Source organism: Pyxicephalus adspersus, chromosome 4 (genome assembly GCF_032062135.1).
Source record: "Pyxicephalus adspersus chromosome 4, UCB_Pads_2.0, whole genome shotgun sequence".
NCBI lineage: Eukaryota > Metazoa > Chordata > Amphibia > Anura > Pyxicephalidae > Pyxicephalus > Pyxicephalus adspersus.
This window is the reverse complement of record NC_092861.1, coordinates 18,223,751-18,242,282: the sequence shown is the minus strand read 5'-3', so window position 1 is coordinate 18,242,282 and position 18,532 is coordinate 18,223,751. Positions and strand designations below refer to the sequence as shown.

The following is an 18,532-nucleotide window of genomic DNA, read 5'->3' as shown; positions in this document are numbered from 1 at the left end:
ATGATTCATTTTCTGTACAATGACATCTACTGTATACATTTTCTACTCCAGATCAAGTCATAATTTTCATTTGTTTATACCAGGTTTATACACTTCCTTTTCAATTAGAGAGAACTTCTGTTCTTGGCTGTCCAGGATGTTCAAACAGATGTGGCTAAAAGGAATCCCCATATGACCTTATTATTTAAGGCAGAACAAACTAGTGCTTGTTTGCCATGACCAATGCCTATATCTTTTTGTCTCTAGTAAATTAAAATCTAATTGGTACCCAGAGGTTACAACACAAAATAGTTCTTTGTAAGGTTGTTTGTATACTATATCCTTACATATTTCACAGGTTTTGATGAATGATCAAGGGACTGAAAGAGCAAATCTTATCTCCAACCTCTGGGAAAGCTTTCCAAAAAGTTTATTTTCTTGGGCAGTGTGTTCCCATTCTTTGAAAGAGTATTTGTGAGGCCAGGGCAGAATGAGAAGATATGGACAGCAATCGTTCTTCTAGTTTATTCCAAAGGTGTATTGAGATCAGGGCTTTGTGCTGGCCATTTGAGTTCTTCCACATCAAACTGGTCAACTCACCTTTTTATGGGCCTGGCTGTGTACATCAGCTGCAGTAATATCTATATGGAAGAATAAAATTTAGGAATCGGATCCCAGTGGATCAAAGGGGAGGGTTTACTACTCGATGGCATTGTGTTATAACAAAATAGCTTTTTTTTGGATCCAACAGAAGCAGGGCATTGGATGACTCCAACCCAGCTTTTTTTTATACCCATTAACAGGAACAGGTTCCAAGTTACTAATTTCACACACATTTTTCTGAATTCTCTTCTCAGAGTTCTTTTTTAATGTTATTCACCTACTTAACTCATTTGATTGAAAATTTTCCGCAGAAGGTAACAGCCGTGCATATCTGATTATGTTTTTAAATGTCACCTTCATGCTCTGCATTACAATAGCAGCACTCAGACGGGAAGACAATGTCAGACCCATAAAACATTGCAGGCTGTTATTTGGAAACTTAGAAGAAGATAAAAGTTAGCTAGGTGCTGGGCCAACAATGTGCCCTCTGCTGTGACTTGCATAACTGGGACCTTCAGCCCCGAGATGCCTTCAGAAGCAATATTATTAAAACTGCTCACATTCCTTATCCGATCTTTTGATATCCCAGTAAAAAGAAAACTGTTTGGTATGTGAAGCTCTTTTTAATTTTTGTTTTCTTCCCACAAAAAAAGCAGCATTAAAGCAGAACTAAACCTAAAAAAAAAAAATTACGCTTACCTTTAGGCCCAGAGATCCCACGATGGGGCTGGTCCTTCCCTTTGATCTGGTCCCACTTCATCCTAACATTCTTCCTCGTCCTGGCATGGAAAAAGCGTTGGGCGCCACCATATGTTTTCCCTTTTATGTAAAATGAAAATGTTGAGTTTAGGGCCGCTTTAAAAATTAATAATTACATGTTTTCCATTTTATATTTTTTAAAGAAAAAGGTTCATTACACAAGATTTAAAAAAAAATGCAGTTTGAGTAAGCATCAAAGCACAGACTGCACAGGGCCCTGTACTGCATGTTAGGCCTTAGAGATTTAATGAGACAAACGATGTTGTATTCAAACATATAGAATGAGAAAGTACTATTTGACAATGTATATTTTCCATGTATAAAAGAGATTAGTTTGATGTGAAATACGGTATCAGTTTGTTAGATATGGCAATCTTTTGTTGGCTGAGCACTCGGCGTACACTCCTGGCACACTTTTACAAGAGGGAGAACAATCTATAACAGCGATGTGTCCTTACAGAATACTGTGTGATGTGACACCCACATTTCATTGGCATTGTTGTGATGTGACCTCCTCACTGCCCACTTCCATATGGAGCAGAAGATATCCGAGTTATCTATTCCACCTACTGCTGTCTTCTTGTCTTAGCTTTGTTTATGGGCTCATTTATCTTGCAAAGCCTGCAGAGGTTCATACAGGATGAAGGAAGCACTTTAATTTTAAAAAGGACCTGTCATTTAACATTAATAATCTCCTTTTAAAGCTAGGAAGGGCGAATTTTACATCCAAGAGACAACAATCCCAGGCTTAAGGTCAGCAGTAAGTTTTAAATGGAATCGGTCACAAATGAGCAAATAAAAATGGAATGGTAAAATGTAAACAATCCAAATTAATGTAAGGAAAGAAATATGTACTAGTGTAAGAATATATTAGGTCGTTTATCTAGAGTAAGCATGCTGCTAATGAAGTTATGATCAGAATGGCAGCCAAGCATCTAGCATTTTCAGCACAGATTTCCCCCACTGTATCACAATAACTTTAGCCCTGATGGGCCAGGCCCTTCTGTTTGTTTCAGGTATGTTTTAACCTCAATATGGTAACATGGTACTAAGGGCTAAAGTCCAATTGTATAATCTACTATAGTTAGGCTATCTTCACATTGCTCAATCTATTGAAAACGTTATCAAGTTACTTCTTAAAGTAGAATAAAACCCACATCAATAAAATCACACTTACCTTCAATCCTACAGATCAGTCTGTCTGTCGGGAGGTTTCTTCCATCGGGTCCTGCGTTGTCCCTGTATCCGTCTTTGGACCAGCACAGAGGGAGTGCCATCTTTTCCTCTCTTTTTCGCTGTTCTTCTTCCTACCTCACCTGATCTCACACTGCGCAGGCACGAGATCGAGACAAACATGGGGAAAAAACTTGCTGAACTCACTGCGCATGCGTGAGGTTAGCCATTTTTCTCCCTATTGATGAAAGGGCAACCAAGAGCCTCCCATGTTGCACGACGCAGGTATCCCGGACGGCTCTGCGCTCCCATTGATTCTTGATCACATAGGTGATTAAGAATTCAGGGGGCAGTGCTGCACCCTTATTATTTATCTAAAAAAAGGGTGTTGCACTGAAAAAAAACACAAACAAACAAAATATTTACTTTAAATAAAAGGATTGTCTACCCCTTTATGTAAAGTAAAAATTCTGAGTTTAGGTACGCTTTAATAGAACCCTATCTAAACTAACATCTTTAACTAACATTAAATTCTGTGCACACACACATGAACCTCTGTCCAATCTACCCTAAGCTAGTGGATTGCATTATAGGATTGCAACATGTCTGACCAAACAATAAGTACGCACCAACCAACAGTGCCTGCTTTGCCCAATATATCAGCAGTAGTTGCAGTATCTGAGTTGATTCCTAACACCCCCTTCAAAAAGATCTGGTAGTAAAAGGGAAGAAGACCTAGGGGCTTGAATATATTTTTAAAAGCAGGAAACAAAAAAGTGTTCTCTGCTATTAGAAATGTGATCACGCCATATTTTTGTTCCCTAGCTTCTAAAAATGGAGAATGAAAGTACCATAATTACACCTTTGAAGTGGGTAAACAGAGGCTGTATAGTATTCACTTATATGTAATAATTGTTCCTCACTTTCTAAAGTTAGGAACAGCTGCAAAGTTTGAAAAACTGACCCCAATGTGGCCTATGGTGTCTTCCATTTCAAAAGTATGGAAAGATGTCTAGTGGTCTATAGGGCTTTAATCAAGCTGAATATTACTTTTTAAATCTGGTGACTGGGACATGTAAATTCAACAGTGATGTTAATTATAACACTACCAATCAGGCTTTATTGTGGCAATCTTGTCACCCAACACTTATAAAAAGGGCAAACTGAAGAACAGCATTATTTATAAGGCCGTATTCCTGATAAATATCCTGATCGTCCCTTTTAAATAATCCCTCAAGTTGTCTATAAACAGAAGATGGAGGGCAAAAGGTGAATTGTTCCCATTACTTTATCTTGCCACACTTCAGGCTTGTGCTATCTTGGCCTCCATATTTCAAGATTGTAAGGTCTTTATTCGACGTGTTAAAGAGTTTAGAGCTTGTGCTGTATAAAATACAAGAGTTAAATTCAGCATGCTGTAATATGTGGTTAGAAAATGAATCTATGATTAAATATAAGATACATTTGACACCAAAGACCCAGGGGCTCTCCAAGTCAGTTCTGATTGATTGCTGGTGTGGGAAAAATCAAATTGAAATGTAAGTATTTTCTGACATGTCGATTGAAGGTCTGGGGAGGCAGGGGAGCTAAGTCTTGATCCAAGGCAAACAAGACTCTATTACTAGTTTAGAGTGGGAACAATGAGAGGTAAAATGTTGTGGATACTCTATTAAAAGTTCTTTTAATTGTAGTTTCATACTGTGCTTTCTTCCTGAATCATTGAAGCAACAAATGACCTGTGTGTGGAAACTTTCACCAGTACCTGGCTCTGCAATCAACAAAACGGTGCTCTCTGCTCAACTCTAACTAACTCAGCAAAGGTCATGGTGGATATTTGCAGAGGGACCACTGCTTCCATAACTCAACAGGGGAAAAATTGGACATTTGCAGAGAAATCACTGCTTTCACAACTCAACGGGGGCAAGTTGGACATTTGAAGAGGGACCACTGCTTTCACAGAAAGCTAAGGGGACCCTATTTGCAGAATGTTGGATGAGGATAAGCTTTTCCAATTAGGCTGTTTTTACCATTCTGTTTTATTACACCTGGAAATGAAAGTTGTGCTTGACTAATAAGTGGGCGTATTTAGGATGAATTATATGAAAGTCCAAACCCTTCAGGCACCACCTATAGATTTGTCCATTGACCTTTTGAATCTTTTGTAAATGATGGTTTAGCTATAAAAGGTTAGAGAGAGAATGTGAGACAGTAAAAAAAAAGTAGAAATCCAGTTTAAGAATTCAAGTGGTGATCCGGGCAGAAGATTACGTGTATTGCAATTACTGAACTTTAGTCCAGATCCCAAGGCTACGCCAAGCCGCCCCTCATTAGAATTTAGTTAGAGATATTGGATGATACTGTTATGGCAATTCGCAATCCTTGCTGTAGACTCATTGGGATCTGACATTTACCCAGTGTAACGCTGTCCAGCTGTGCTAATATTCATGGACTTTATTGAATAAAGAATGATGGGATAACGCCTAATTCAAAGATAATTTGGATCTCATATCCATTTAAATCCCTCTAAATTAAGGCCGGGATTGTCATACAAGAACTAAAGTGAAAAGCAACGCTGTAATTAAAATAACTTCCAGTGTCTTTAACCATTAATGTCCCAGACTTAGTTTTCTAATCAGGTAAATCAGGAAATTCCTGTACTTATTGATGAATAGGTTGTTATTACACAGTCATTAATATTATGCCATGGAATTTTTGATCACACTGGGGTTAATTTAATAACGTAGATGACCATGTTAATTCAAGTTAAATTCCACTTCTTCAATAAGGACATGTTCATTTACAGGTGACCTATACTCCTTTATTATATCAACCAAATAGTATATTTGAAATGTGGGTGGATATTACTACTCACGGATATCTAAGAGCTTCTGAATATGTAACCCAAATCTTGTGACCCAGCCCTTCAGTAACCACTCAAAAACAGCCAGGTGGTTACTGAAAAGTGCCAGGTGGTACGCCCAGCTAAAAGGGGCTGGGGAGAACACTGGCCATCTACATATGTTAGCGGGTGAAGCCTACAGGACAAAGAGGGCTTGGGTCACCCTAGTGCACATGAATGTATATCTCTATATTATGGAGCAGGTAGAGGAGAAGGATGGAGAAGACATAGGTGAATGGGAAGTGGACAGGAAAGTTTTTTTTAACCTTAATTATTTTTGGCACAGATCTGATCACACTTCTATCCCAGCAGCAAGATTTCTTCTTGCCATTGTTCTCCAGACTACATCCCCATGAGTGAAATTGAACTGAGGGAGTATTATTCCTCCTTGTTCTTTCTTAATAGAGAATCAGTGAGAAATCACTGGGTGCGGGCCTGAACTCAAAAAATAAATATTTGCAATGTTATACGAAACACCTAAAAATGCTCAAGCAGTGGCCTGTAAAATGTTCTTTTTCTCTTTTAAATCTAAAAATGCAGTGCCCCAAAACTGCAAGCAGATGATAAAAGAACTAGTCATCAGTTTTGCCTGCGGGTTCCCTGAATCAGATCTATGTCAGATTACTGCTTACCATACTTTGGTTTGTATTGTGTCTTTGTGGCTAGGTGGTCTTCTTGGCTTTCTCATGTCCAAGCCGTCCCCAATGACTTGTGGAGTAACATTAAAAGCAAAAGGATGCAAAGAATGATAGAAGCAAAAGAAAAGGCTGCTGCTCAGTTACAGTTTATTTCCAGCAAATCTTGTAAAACTAGCAGTCCATGCCAACAATACCTTAGATGATCTCACACTGCTGATATATATTTATAAATCTGCAGGACAGGAATGCCACGCACAGATGCATTGCTATTTTTCAGGGAAAATACAGAACGAAAGGTTACAAATTAAGGGGGATACATTTAATTATTGTGGATAATGTAAGCTGGGACATTTTTCACTTTTAATTTCAGGTCCACTACTAACACTTTACAATTCAGCTCTTTATTGAAGGGGTGCAACCAAGCGGCATAGCTAAGCTTGTATTGTATGCCAGTACATTTATAAATGTATGGGTAAATTTGTTTTTTTAATGAGTAAACCATTTATTGTCTATGTTATGTATGTTTTTCAATCCCTTACTATCTTGTTTTACTTCCATAATAGTATTTCTTTACAAAAAAGGCAATACCATCATCCTTTAACCTTCTAAGCCTCTGGTATTGGAAAGGTGTTCTTAATAATTGTTATACAACAGGGAAAGGGGCTCTTATCATCCATTCTCAGGCATGAGAAATGTGATTAATTGTAATTGCAATTAATTAGTGGATAATTAGGACAGTTATTTGCTAAGGTGCGATTGTGTAAAAGTCTTTCTTATGTCTGCCCCGACTACCAGACATTAGGAATGGCTGATTGCCAACATATAAATGATTTCAAGCCTAACGAGGATATTCAGAGTCTAAATGGATGGCATGAGAGATGTTAGGAGCAGCCTGTAAATTAATACACTTTGATGTTTATAACTCTGGGGAGTATCAATCTCTCATCATGTAAGTGAAAGTCAGGGAACCCCTGACACAAGGTAATGCTAGAATCCTGTATGTGGGTAATGGTAGTCCTTTGTTCTATGATGGTGAATCTGTGTGGATTTTAAATTGAACTGGTGTTTCTATCTCTATTGGTAGGCATTGGGTTGTATTTACTAGAGCGCACTTTTAGTCCAGTGTCTTTTTGTCTTAGATTTGTTACTGAACATTGTGAATCATGTTGCCGTGTGTTGTGTCGGGGCAGCCAATTCATGTAATAAATATGCATTCCCTATTAATTTAACACATAATAAGGTACTTCATTACCATACATTGAGGTGCAGTGCAGGTCTGTAAGCTTTGTGCTTTGTATTGCCTTTAGTAATAAGTGCATTGCAGGACCGCACACAAAATAAGGAAAGAACCCCTATCATGTTCTATTGTTGTTTGTGTGAGCACTATTGAGATCATCTTATCACCCTAAAACGTTGGGTTATTATCAGGGCAGGGACAGAGAGAAAATCTTCCAGTGAGCACTTGTTTTGGTGACCAGTGTCCAGGAGGATTTCCCAAGCTTTACACTTCGCGTTGAGACTACAGAACGAAAAGTTTTGGCTTTTCCTATTCACTACTGCTGCTGCTCCCTGTGCCGGGAGATGTGCAGAAATGCCCCCTTCTGATCAAGACGGGTAACCCCCGATAAAGCAACGCTCACATGTAACGTAACTTATAGTATAAGCCTGTACATGGGTTGTAGCTGTAATTTTTCTACAACTAGGCCTCCACACAACTTTCCATCTCTTATATCCCTGACCTTTCCATTAGCAGTGACATGCATGCAGGTCAAATAATTCCTCACTAAGTAGCTGCTATATGTACAGCCTTATTCTCTGTATTAATACAGATTCATAAACCAGCTTCTGAAAGAATGGCCAATGACAGGCACATAGTTTGAAATCTGTCATTCAGATGTGTTTAATGTCCAAATAATAGTATAATGGATAATAATCGAAACAGCATAATGTGCCCTTGTATTACACTATAAAGAGAGTGTGTATTCAGAGACCAGATTTGGCTAACAGTGTATGTTTCTTGGCAAGGTACCTATATTCCTGGGTGACACCCTTTCTCCTAAATCATTTGCTGAATGTTATAACACCAAGTTCACATTTTGCATGATTATTAATTTCAACATTTTTTAGTCTATTTCATTTTATATTTAAAGTAGTTGTAAATCCTGATTATGATTTATTAACCAAAGAACTGTGTGTCATAAGCAGTTTTTTTTTTTTGGAACAAAATGCTTGTTTTCACCTATGGTTTCCTCTTGGTGCTGCTGAATTCAGGCAAACACTTGTTTGCCTTGTTGTCTATAGGCAATTCAGGCATCACTGCTTGGCCTTTCCAAGGTTAATGGTTTTAAGGTGACAAGCATGGATCAAGTCTTTGTAATATTTGTTGAAATGGCCACTTGTAGTCTTCATTAGAGGCCCATGAAACAAGATGACAACCCTAAGCAGCAATAGGGAGACAAGAACAGGAATGTTGTGACCCGGATCACTATATATATATATATATATATATATATATATACACATATATATAGTATTATAGTATAGTTTAAAAAAAATTATGAAACATTTAATTGACTAATTTTGTCTCCTATTTTAGGTGTATTTTGCTATTTAAGTCAGTTTATATCCAATTCATATCCATAAGTCCATAGCACTTTGCTCCCAGGATTAATGCATACCACATGTGCAGGAAGCCGGCTGTATTGTAACCACAGTACTAGTGAAAGCCTTCCCATCAAGCCTGGGGTAGTACCCTCCATGTCTCCCACTGGTAAAAGGCACTAGATTACACCCATATGGTAATGTTAGCATGGATTGTTACAGTTTTGCTGCCATCCCCATACACAACCTAAACCCATTATATATTTCTATTTTATTTTCCCATGTCAGTGATTGGTTAATGGGGTCGCTTGGGTGAGGAGGCTATGCGCCAAATAAATAATAATTAAATATTAAAGTTAAGAAAATAGTATTTTAATGCAGATATTGTAATGACCTGAATTAGATTTGGTTTTAGACTTGAAGCAGTTGGTGCAGCACTGGGAGCCAAATAGGTGTCCTCCTACATGACCATGTTCTTACATGTTGCATTGCATGAGAAGACGGATGTATAGGCAGAGTATTGAGATGCCCTTTTTCCATTTCTGTCCAATAGCAAGCTGGGAATGGGGAAGTAACCATGCCAATTTGCTTACCTTCATCAGAAACAAAGCCAGGTGAAGAGCATGGTTGTCCTGTGGGTACGTCTGTATTAATTTCAGGACTAGCTGGGCAGAAATACAAATTCTTTGGCAGGTAAAACAGCTTCTGTATGTGTATTTAGCTGTATGCCTGGAATGTATTTGCAAGCTAAACTTCAGGGAAACAGCTAAATACACAGTTGAAATAAATGTATGTACACTTTCTAGTTTGCCAAAGGATTTGTGACTCTGTTCACTCATTTATACACCTCTGGCAGAAAGCAGGTGGGAGATTATTCTGTTAAAGCAGAAATATAGTCAAATGTCCCCTCTGTGTCATTAATTTCAATTTGTTACACCGATATTACTTCTAGCAACAGACACATGTTTTAAAAGGGTAATAATAGTATATGACTTAGGGGGAATTGTGTTTTTTTTTTCTTTTGGAATAAGACAGTTAGCAAGACTTAATGGGAAATAAGAAGTTCAGATTATTTGTATGTTTTTCCATACTGTTACTCCTTTTTAAAGGAATTTATGAGTTCTACCTCCCCCACTTTTACAAGACTTTTCTTCTATATAGTATTTTGTAAAAAAAATAAAAACCTGACATGTTCTTGCCCTATCTATAGCACTGGCAGCATGCCTTGTGTAAAGACTTCTCCTAACTCCCTGCCCCGGTGACTGAGAAAACAAATCGTATCATAAAAGAAGCCATGCTGTTTCCTGCAGCAATATTCACATACCACTGAATGTTTCATCTAATAATTTCAAACGTTGGTTCTATGAGGCTGTGTATTCATGATAAGGATTTCTCAAAATTTACTAATTTCATTGAAATAAAAATATGTGTAAGAGTCATAATATCAGTTATCTTGCACCTGAAAATATTATTGCAAAAAATGTGAATAATTTTGAATATTTTTTCAGTAACTTTTATTTTATGATTTAATTTCACCTTCTACCCCAGGATAATCAGAAACAAATATTTTTCTTTACAGACACAAAATGGGTAAACAGAACAGCAAACTCGCCCCTGAGGTGATGGAAGATCTGGTGAAGAGCACAGAGTTTAATGAACATGAATTGAAACAGTGGTATAAAGGATTCCTAAAGGACTGCCCAAGTGGCCGGCTGAACCTGGAAGAGTTCCAGCAGCTCTATGTAAAGGTACGTTAATGCCTGCTTAGTTCCTTCCCATCATTGTTTCCATCAAATCAAACTAAAACCCAAGCTGGTTCCATACAAGTGACGTGAAGGTTGTTATTCCTATGAGTCCACCTGGAGATGTCACATAGATATATTTTAGTAGTATAGTATATAGTATAGTTATATTTTAATTATGATTAATGATTGCTAGGGGAATCCAGAACCTCATTGCCTACATGTTATGGTTATTCCAGTGGTGTGAACATCCTGCCTTAAGTTATGTGTTTAATTGTGGGTTCTCCTACAAACCTTTGCGTGTTCAGCAACTTCTGTTGCATTCTTGGTAAATAAATTCACACATGGGTTGGCATTCTCGGTAAATAAATTCGAGAAGGAAATGGCAATCTGGAACAAAACAAACTGGTTGAACCTCTTTGTAGGAATTGGGTGTGTATTAGGGCGGTTTCATCCCTGTCTCTATGTTCTTTGTCCTTTGTCCTTTGTCCTAAGATCAGTCCTAAGTGTGTATTAAATTAGAAGAGCCTCTTGTTCTGGTCAATGATGTGCATTGCCACCTATGCAAACAAAGTAATATAATTACATACCAATACCATACTACTAGGATGGAAAGCCAAGGGGTCACTGAGAATCCCGAGTCCTGCAACTATGTCTGCACAGTAGCTGGAAAAGCATTAGAAAGTTCCCAATACCCACCAATTTCAATGTAGGTAGTTTTAGGCTGTTTTTGAATCCACACCTCCACCAGCTGATGAAGAATATTTTGTAAAAGATATGATGGAACCTCACCCAATTCCATTATCCTGCACACAGGTTGCAGATGTGATGACTGGTCCCATGAATTGTTACTGGTCTCCAAATAGTCTTGTTACCCCCTCACCAACCAGTCTTGAATTTGGTGGTAATATAGGAGTTCCCCCCAGGACTGGAGTGCGAAGGATTGTAGAGTTAGATGTCACAGGAGAAAGGTTCATTTTTCTCTTTTAGATAATCCCCTTGAGAAAACAAGCATTACATCCTTCATCATACACTGTGGAAGATTTAACAACTGCCCACTTAATGTTCCTTTAACACTTATTGCCTATTGCTAACACTTATTATAAAAAAAAGATCTTTTGCTTTTTGATTTTACATGCGAAAATGTGTTTTTTTCAATTAAGTGCATTTTATCTTCTATCGCCGATCAAGACGCTTTTCAATAATATTTCTAATTTTCTCACATCCATTTTCAGATGTTACTTATCAACCCAGGAAGAGCATTAAGAATAATTATTGTAATTAAGTGAACACAATTATTTCCCTTGTGAAAAGGAAAGGTTTGACAGACAGAAGTAATGCGCTGTTCACTTTGTGGAGTATAGTGGATTTTCCGACCGTGAGGCTAGATGTAAAATGTTATTTCTGTGTGTGCCCAGTGGAAGGACCTGGCTACCATTTCTTCATGGTGTTGTAATAAGCATAGATTACCATTACCATTGGTGGGAGTGACATTTCAAGTTCTGCCTAGGAGAACTTTCTTGAATGCATTTGTCATCCAAGCCTATTAGGAAGGTTGCTCTTTGGTAGGACTTTAAATACAGCAACATATATATATATATATATATATATATATATCTACATACATTGAAATTTTCTTTACCAATGTATTTGTAGGGTAATAATTTCTGGAAATGATTGGGTGAGGATTGCTAGTGGTTTAATAGCAAGTGAAATTTGAAGAGGGATAAGAAGCATTACTGTATGAGTTTTGAAACGATCAGAAAGGAAATTAACCCGTTATACGAGCCTTTGGATCAGTGTATAAAAAGTGCTCAATTGATAAATTTAGGACCAAAACTATAGTGTGGTAAAAGTTTAAACATGCTCTTTATACTATTTAAAGACCTTATTGGTTTTTAATGAGAGAGGACTTTTACCTTGTTCTTTGTGTAGGTGTTATAAATTAATGACTTGATTAAATTCTGCTGGCTCTGCCATGGATGAAATACTTAGCTGTGCAATGAATTTGTTCATACAATTAGCAAGGGAAAAATGTGAAATGGTTTGTATACCTTCTTCAACAGATATAGTGGGGTCTAATTCAGTTGTGATGAAGTGAGAGAAAGGTAGGAATTTCCACCAGGAACCAACAGGAAGATAATTCAGTATCCAGATAGAGAATAATGGTGGTTAATAAATGTGTAAAAGGAACATCCAGAAAAATGTTTGTCCAGCTTGACTATAATTTTAGAATTGGAAGTTGGAATGTATTCCTACTGGATAAGTAGCAATCCTTTATTCATTTCATAGATTTCTTTCTTGTGTATATAGAAATATAAAGTTGTAGTCACAGAGGTTCCTTTTTCTGAGTCATCTATATGTTATGTTGGTCTACGGATGGATCAGATATATACAATTCTTCTGTATTAATTACAACAGTTTCTAGGTTTTCCTTTGATGTATTTATCTGTTAGCCTGAGATTCAGTCTTAAGAATCCTGGACTTAAAGTAGTTGTACATGGGGTGCTAACAGGATAGAAGATCTGGCACTTAAACATAAGCTGATTTGTGGGTTTTTACAAAATATGCTGTTGCTTGCTTGGGCTAGTGTCACTTGTTGCATGGCACGCACCCTTGGGTTTAGGGAATCAGGTAAAACAAGAGGGTATTTTACAGAAACAGTGGTATGTACAGATACCTTGTAGTGTCTGACATTAGGAAAGTGTCAGTTTCTTTTTACTACCAGACACAAATATAACATGAGGACACACGAGTGAGGTTGCAGATACTAAAACTTTACCAGCAGTGATGAAATTGGTGTGCTTGGGGACTTTTTCCTGGTCAAAATTCACAAAACATTAGTTATCCTGATTTATGCTTGACTTACACAGTTCTATCTTCTCTCTTATTTTTGATCGATAATGCAATCTATATTACAATTGATTGAAATTAAAGCAGAACTAAATGTTTGTTGTTTTGGGCTAACTTTTGCCATAATCGGCAAGTATGCTATGAATGCTTGCTGATTATGGCACACACTTTTTTGTAATCTTCCTATAATGATGACAGCTCCAGGAACCTGTCACTACTTCATTCCCAGAAGCTGCCATCTTCATCATCAACTCTTCCGGGTCCACTGCAATTCTCTTCCGCCGATGAGCAGCCACTGATGATGTAACTCCTGCGTGTGTAGCAGTAATGTTGGCTCCAGCTTCTAGGGCTATTCTCAGCAGTACCAAAATAGAACCAGTCGGAACTACCTAAGCAGAACCATCAAAAAAAAACAACAAAAAATAAAAATAACACCTTTACAGGTGGAAAGTCATTGATTCCTCCATGATCGTCCCATCTTTCTTCTTCATCCCAACGTGGGCTGGACACGAAGCATTGCCATCTTCTTCTAAGTTCTTCTTCCTACATCCTATAAGATTGGCTAACGTGCCTTCTGCAAAATGTAAAAAACAGCCAAGCTCACTGCGTATGCGTGATATCAGCACTTTATTTCTGTTAGAGGAAAGCCTCTTTTGGGCATGCTTAAGATCCCCGCCTGCAGCCTCCTAGGATACGTAGTGTTTGTATCGCAGGAAATTCTGGGTTTTCAATTCAGTCTTTGACACTGAGGCACAATAAGGATTAATCCCCCTTTTATATAAAGTAAAAAAATGGGGTAAAGGATCCATATTAGGATCCAGATTTAAAGTGTCATCCAACTCATTGATAATCAATCTGAATAATGATCAATGCTAATATATACAAAATTGAAATATCAGTTGTACAAGAAAACGTGATTTTGATTTCAAGCCACAATGCCTGATCAATTTTTGAACAACATTCTTTCCAAATATTGATTGCAAATTCTATCATAAATGGAATGGTTTTGAATGATCTTTAAAATGCATGGCTGGCTTTAATAATTGGGAAGTGTCAGATGGAGGAGCAGTGGAAGCTGTAGCTTACAAGTTTGATTCAGGGCCAAGTCAGGCCAACTGTTTTATTGAAGGATGTTCGGCAGCTCCTAAAATAACCATTTGCAAAAAAACATATCGGAAAATGTTATAACCGCTTCCAACAAATTTATGAATATGATATTTCAAATCTGACAGAGCATCCAAAAATGTCATATGAAACATTTCAGGTGAGGCTGAACGCCAGGCATACACACAACTGAAATACAGAGCTTTTTTATCTGCCAAAGTGTTTTTTTTGTGGTCATCCAATCCTAACATTTACACAGTTTTGCCGCACAACACAGTAGACTTTGGCAGGGCAGAAATGCTGATTATGCACTAGTGAAAATAGTCATAAATAATAAAAATCAAAATAACACCTTTTGGTCCAGTGACTGGAGATTGAAAAGAGAAGCAAAAGAGCAATTGGTTTATTGATTGTTTGCAAATTATTGCTTGTTAATGTAAGTATTCTGTAGCACAACTAAATTTGACTGCTTGTGCTGATTTTCCCTCTCCCATCTGTACTCCTTGTGCTACCTACAAAAGGCTGATACTAGGTCAGATTCGGGTACCTACACTTCTTACATTTAATGGTATATTCATGAGTACCGAACTGCAGTAATCGGGCAGATGAAAAATAAACAGAATTTCAGTTTTATTACAGATAACAGAAGTGCATATAATTATCATGATCATTATGAACCCTGCATAGGAGGAAGAGAGCTGTGGTCACCATATAACATATTGCTATATATATCTTTTTGTATACTGTGTGATAAATGTTACAAAAATGTTCAATAGATGTGCAAAATATTCTGTATAATATCTTTCAGTATTTTGTTCTCTTCAATGTTCCCAGTCTCCAGCAATAATTGTATATATTCACACATTACTGATCTTCTGAATAATAGTTGTATGTTATTTCAAGGATGTTGCCATATTTTTCTGACCTCACATCAGACGTTTGTTCCATTTCCGCCCACTTGTGAACTAAATAAAGCTTTAAAGGTGAAGGTCCCTGTGTGAGGTGAACATACATCTGCATGTTTCCACCAGTTATTGAATATCTGATTATCAGAATAAAAATCCATTTTTATTATTTGCAGATGTAGTAATGTAGTCATTGTGTAAAACGAGCTTGTGTCGGGTGATCCATGGTGCACTCCAATAACCATCTCTCTGTTGGGCTCTGAGGCTTTCTTAATACTTATGTGATGGTAGGGTGGATGTGCAAAAGCGTCAATTGAAGTACATTTGATTTTAGGAAATGTGCACCCTGTTTTCAGTTACCTGAGTGCACACAAAGACCACCATGTAGGCACCATAGTTAAAACAATTCATTTTATTTCCTTAGAATTCAGTTTTATTCAAAATTTGCGTATTGAGAAGTGTGAGCATTGGAGATTTCTCTGGAAAAGACCAAGCAGAGGAAAATATTAGTTTATAATCTACATTTGTCTTTTTCCTGACCAAACTAGCTAGAAATTAGGTTGTCTGTTTTAGAAAGTCTAAAATGTAAGTTTAAAAGGCCATGGCTCCAAACCTTGTAAACTTTGCATTCCTAGTTTTAGATGGTGTTGGGTAAACTTTGAACCCTATTGTGTTTTTTTAGTTCTTTTTAAAATATCTCCTCTTACACTAGTCCTGCATTGGCTGCCAGGGTTCCATGGGCCCAGACTTCCAAGGTATTGTCTCTGAATCCCATATATCTATAGACAATACACCAGGGTCTATTGTTGTCTAGAATGGGACAGATCATCTGGTGGATTCTGCATATGTTGGTGGATGCACTGTAGAAAGTGTCCCAGAATGTTTAGTATCCAGCAGATCTTTTGTCACAGGTATCTCTTGTGATATGTGTGGTGCATTGTTTTTAATTCTTTAGTAATTTCAGGTGCAGTTACCAGAAAAGGGCATTTTACAGCTCACAGTCTTAAGAGTGATGGGACTTAAGATACAGTAGGAGGTGACTGTAGGTGATAGGGGCTAGTTACTTCGTAATAATGATTTAGAAAGAAAGGAAGAACAAGGTGGTTTTCATTGACTGGTTCAAGTGGACCTATAGAAAAAAAAATACTTTTTTATAGGGAACATCTAAAAATGTATCAAATCAGTACTCTAAAAATAATCTTTTGTATGGAATTTTATCTGAAACTTAGCAGCCTAACGTGCTGCTGACCATTCTCCTTGCTGAATGGGAAGCTGTACCTGATGACGTACAGTGCAAGGATCTCTCCGCCTCTGCTTTATTCTATCAGCACCTTATATTCTCCAACTGTCATGCTGCTTCTAGACCTTAACCCAAGGAGGGCAGTCCTGACTTGGGAAATAAATGCCTGCTCTCACATGATAACCACTTTCACACAGATGCACGTTGTGTAATAATGTATGGTTAGACAGTTATGGGAAAAAGATCAGGTTCCCTACAGAACGCTAATGCAGTACTGATAATGAGTCTCATCTCCTCGGCCTGTTTTTTTTTTATAGCTTCCACAATACGGATTCTTTATAAACATGTTAAAGTTGGGGGTAGTATGATTAGACAAGGAAGAGAATTCCAGATAATGGTTGCGGCCTAAAAACTTTCATGTAGCCGGCTGCAATGCCAAATAGGGACATTAGTATGTTAGTGGTAAAGCAGAAAAGGAGATATGAGTTGCTTTTGTGTGAAATACAAATAGGCCATTAGTTGTGAAGGTTAGTGTGCTCTTATGTTTGCACCCGCAGCAACGCTGTACAAAAATACACTGAGAAAATGTTGCCAAATAATTAACTATTATGTAATGTCATCGTATACCAAGCCCTGTTTAAAAGTGCCGGCTATAAAAGATATTTCATTCCTGTTGGGCAAACAACTATAGTCCACATTCCAGTCAAAAAACTGGACATTGTTTTTCCATCCGTTCAGATATCTAGAGGGGCTCAGCCTCTCAGCTCTGTATATAAGTGGAACTTGTGTACTATTTGTATTCTGCACAATATAACACAAATTAATAACAGACACACAGCACAGAAAAAGCCTACAAGAAATCAAAAGGTCAGGCTCTGTATAAACAGAAGTTATGTGTCCACCAGCAAGCAGCGAGAGGCCGTGACATTTTCACAATTGCTTGATTTGTTTTTTTTTCCATTGCCATTTGTTACCACATGTAACATGTATGTTGATTAAACAAATTATTTAGCTTTTGCACCCCCCACCCCCAATCAGGATAACTGTGTGTATGCCCTGCAGTTGGTGGATTTAAAGGCCAAGAAACCTAATCCACTACCATAGAATTGTAAACCTCAAATGGAGCATGGCATTCATCAGGGGCAGTTTCTATTGGCATTTCACCCATCTTCTATAAAGTCATTGGTGCTAAGATAAAGGAGGACATCATTTTCTGTTGTTAGGTTAGTTTGCATGTGATTTTACAAGTGACTGATTGGAATATATTGTGGCTCTCAGGCCTCTTTTGTATAGTCACAAGTGAATGTGCCCAGTTGGAGTTGGATACATTAATATCTGTCTGTGCCCAGTCCAAACAAGTCCACCTAGTTCCACAAAAAAAAAAAGTAAAAAATATTCCTTTTTCCTTCCTTTTTTTTACTTAGCATGGTCCAATTTGCTCCAACAGGGAAATACAATTTCTTTCTGACCCCCTAGGCTAATTGTATAATCCTTGGATAAACATATATGTGACTTTACAGCGTGTGTATGTGACTTTACAGCGTGGGCATGCGAGTTACTAAAAATCAAATGGCCCCATAGTGAAATTTTATTCTTTTGAAAATGTCTTGCGATACATTTATAAAGTATGCGTGTTTATGTCAAATGGTTTCTTGCCATGATTCTAAAGCTCTACACTGTAATCAACGCACAGTCAGCCAATCAGCAGAGGGGAATTAAATTACGCTCTATGTTGCTGCTGTTGTCTGCAGGTATCGCAATAGCTGGTTTATTTCTTCAGCAATGACATGATTAGATGGAGGAGGAGAAGCTGCAAACAAGATTCAGCTCTCTTCAAGAGAGATTCACTACACACAGTCATTTTGTGTGCAGTTATATAAGCCAGCTGTCAACTTTAAATCCCATACCTTATAAATCTTTCATCCTAAAATCCACACTAATGAAGGGAATTTGCATGGACCTGTTCTTGTAGTCCTGTCAAAACATAAAAAAAAGAAAAGAATACAAACAATAAAAGTGAAAGCAAACCTTACAAT

At 37.5% G+C, this 18,532-nt stretch overlaps 1 protein-coding gene across 1 annotated transcript in view; it reads left to right on the top strand.

Annotated features, from left to right (window-relative positions):
* VSNL1 (visinin like 1) overlaps nt 1-18,532 on the top strand; it is a 93,195-nt gene that overhangs the window by 26,057 nt on the left and 48,606 nt on the right. The window contains exon 2 of the mRNA XM_072407507.1: nt 10,232-10,400. Coding sequence (XP_072263608.1) covers nt 10,239-10,400 — 162 coding nt within the window. The 5' untranslated portion in view covers nt 10,232-10,238. The remainder of the gene's footprint in view (nt 1-10,231; nt 10,401-18,532) is intronic.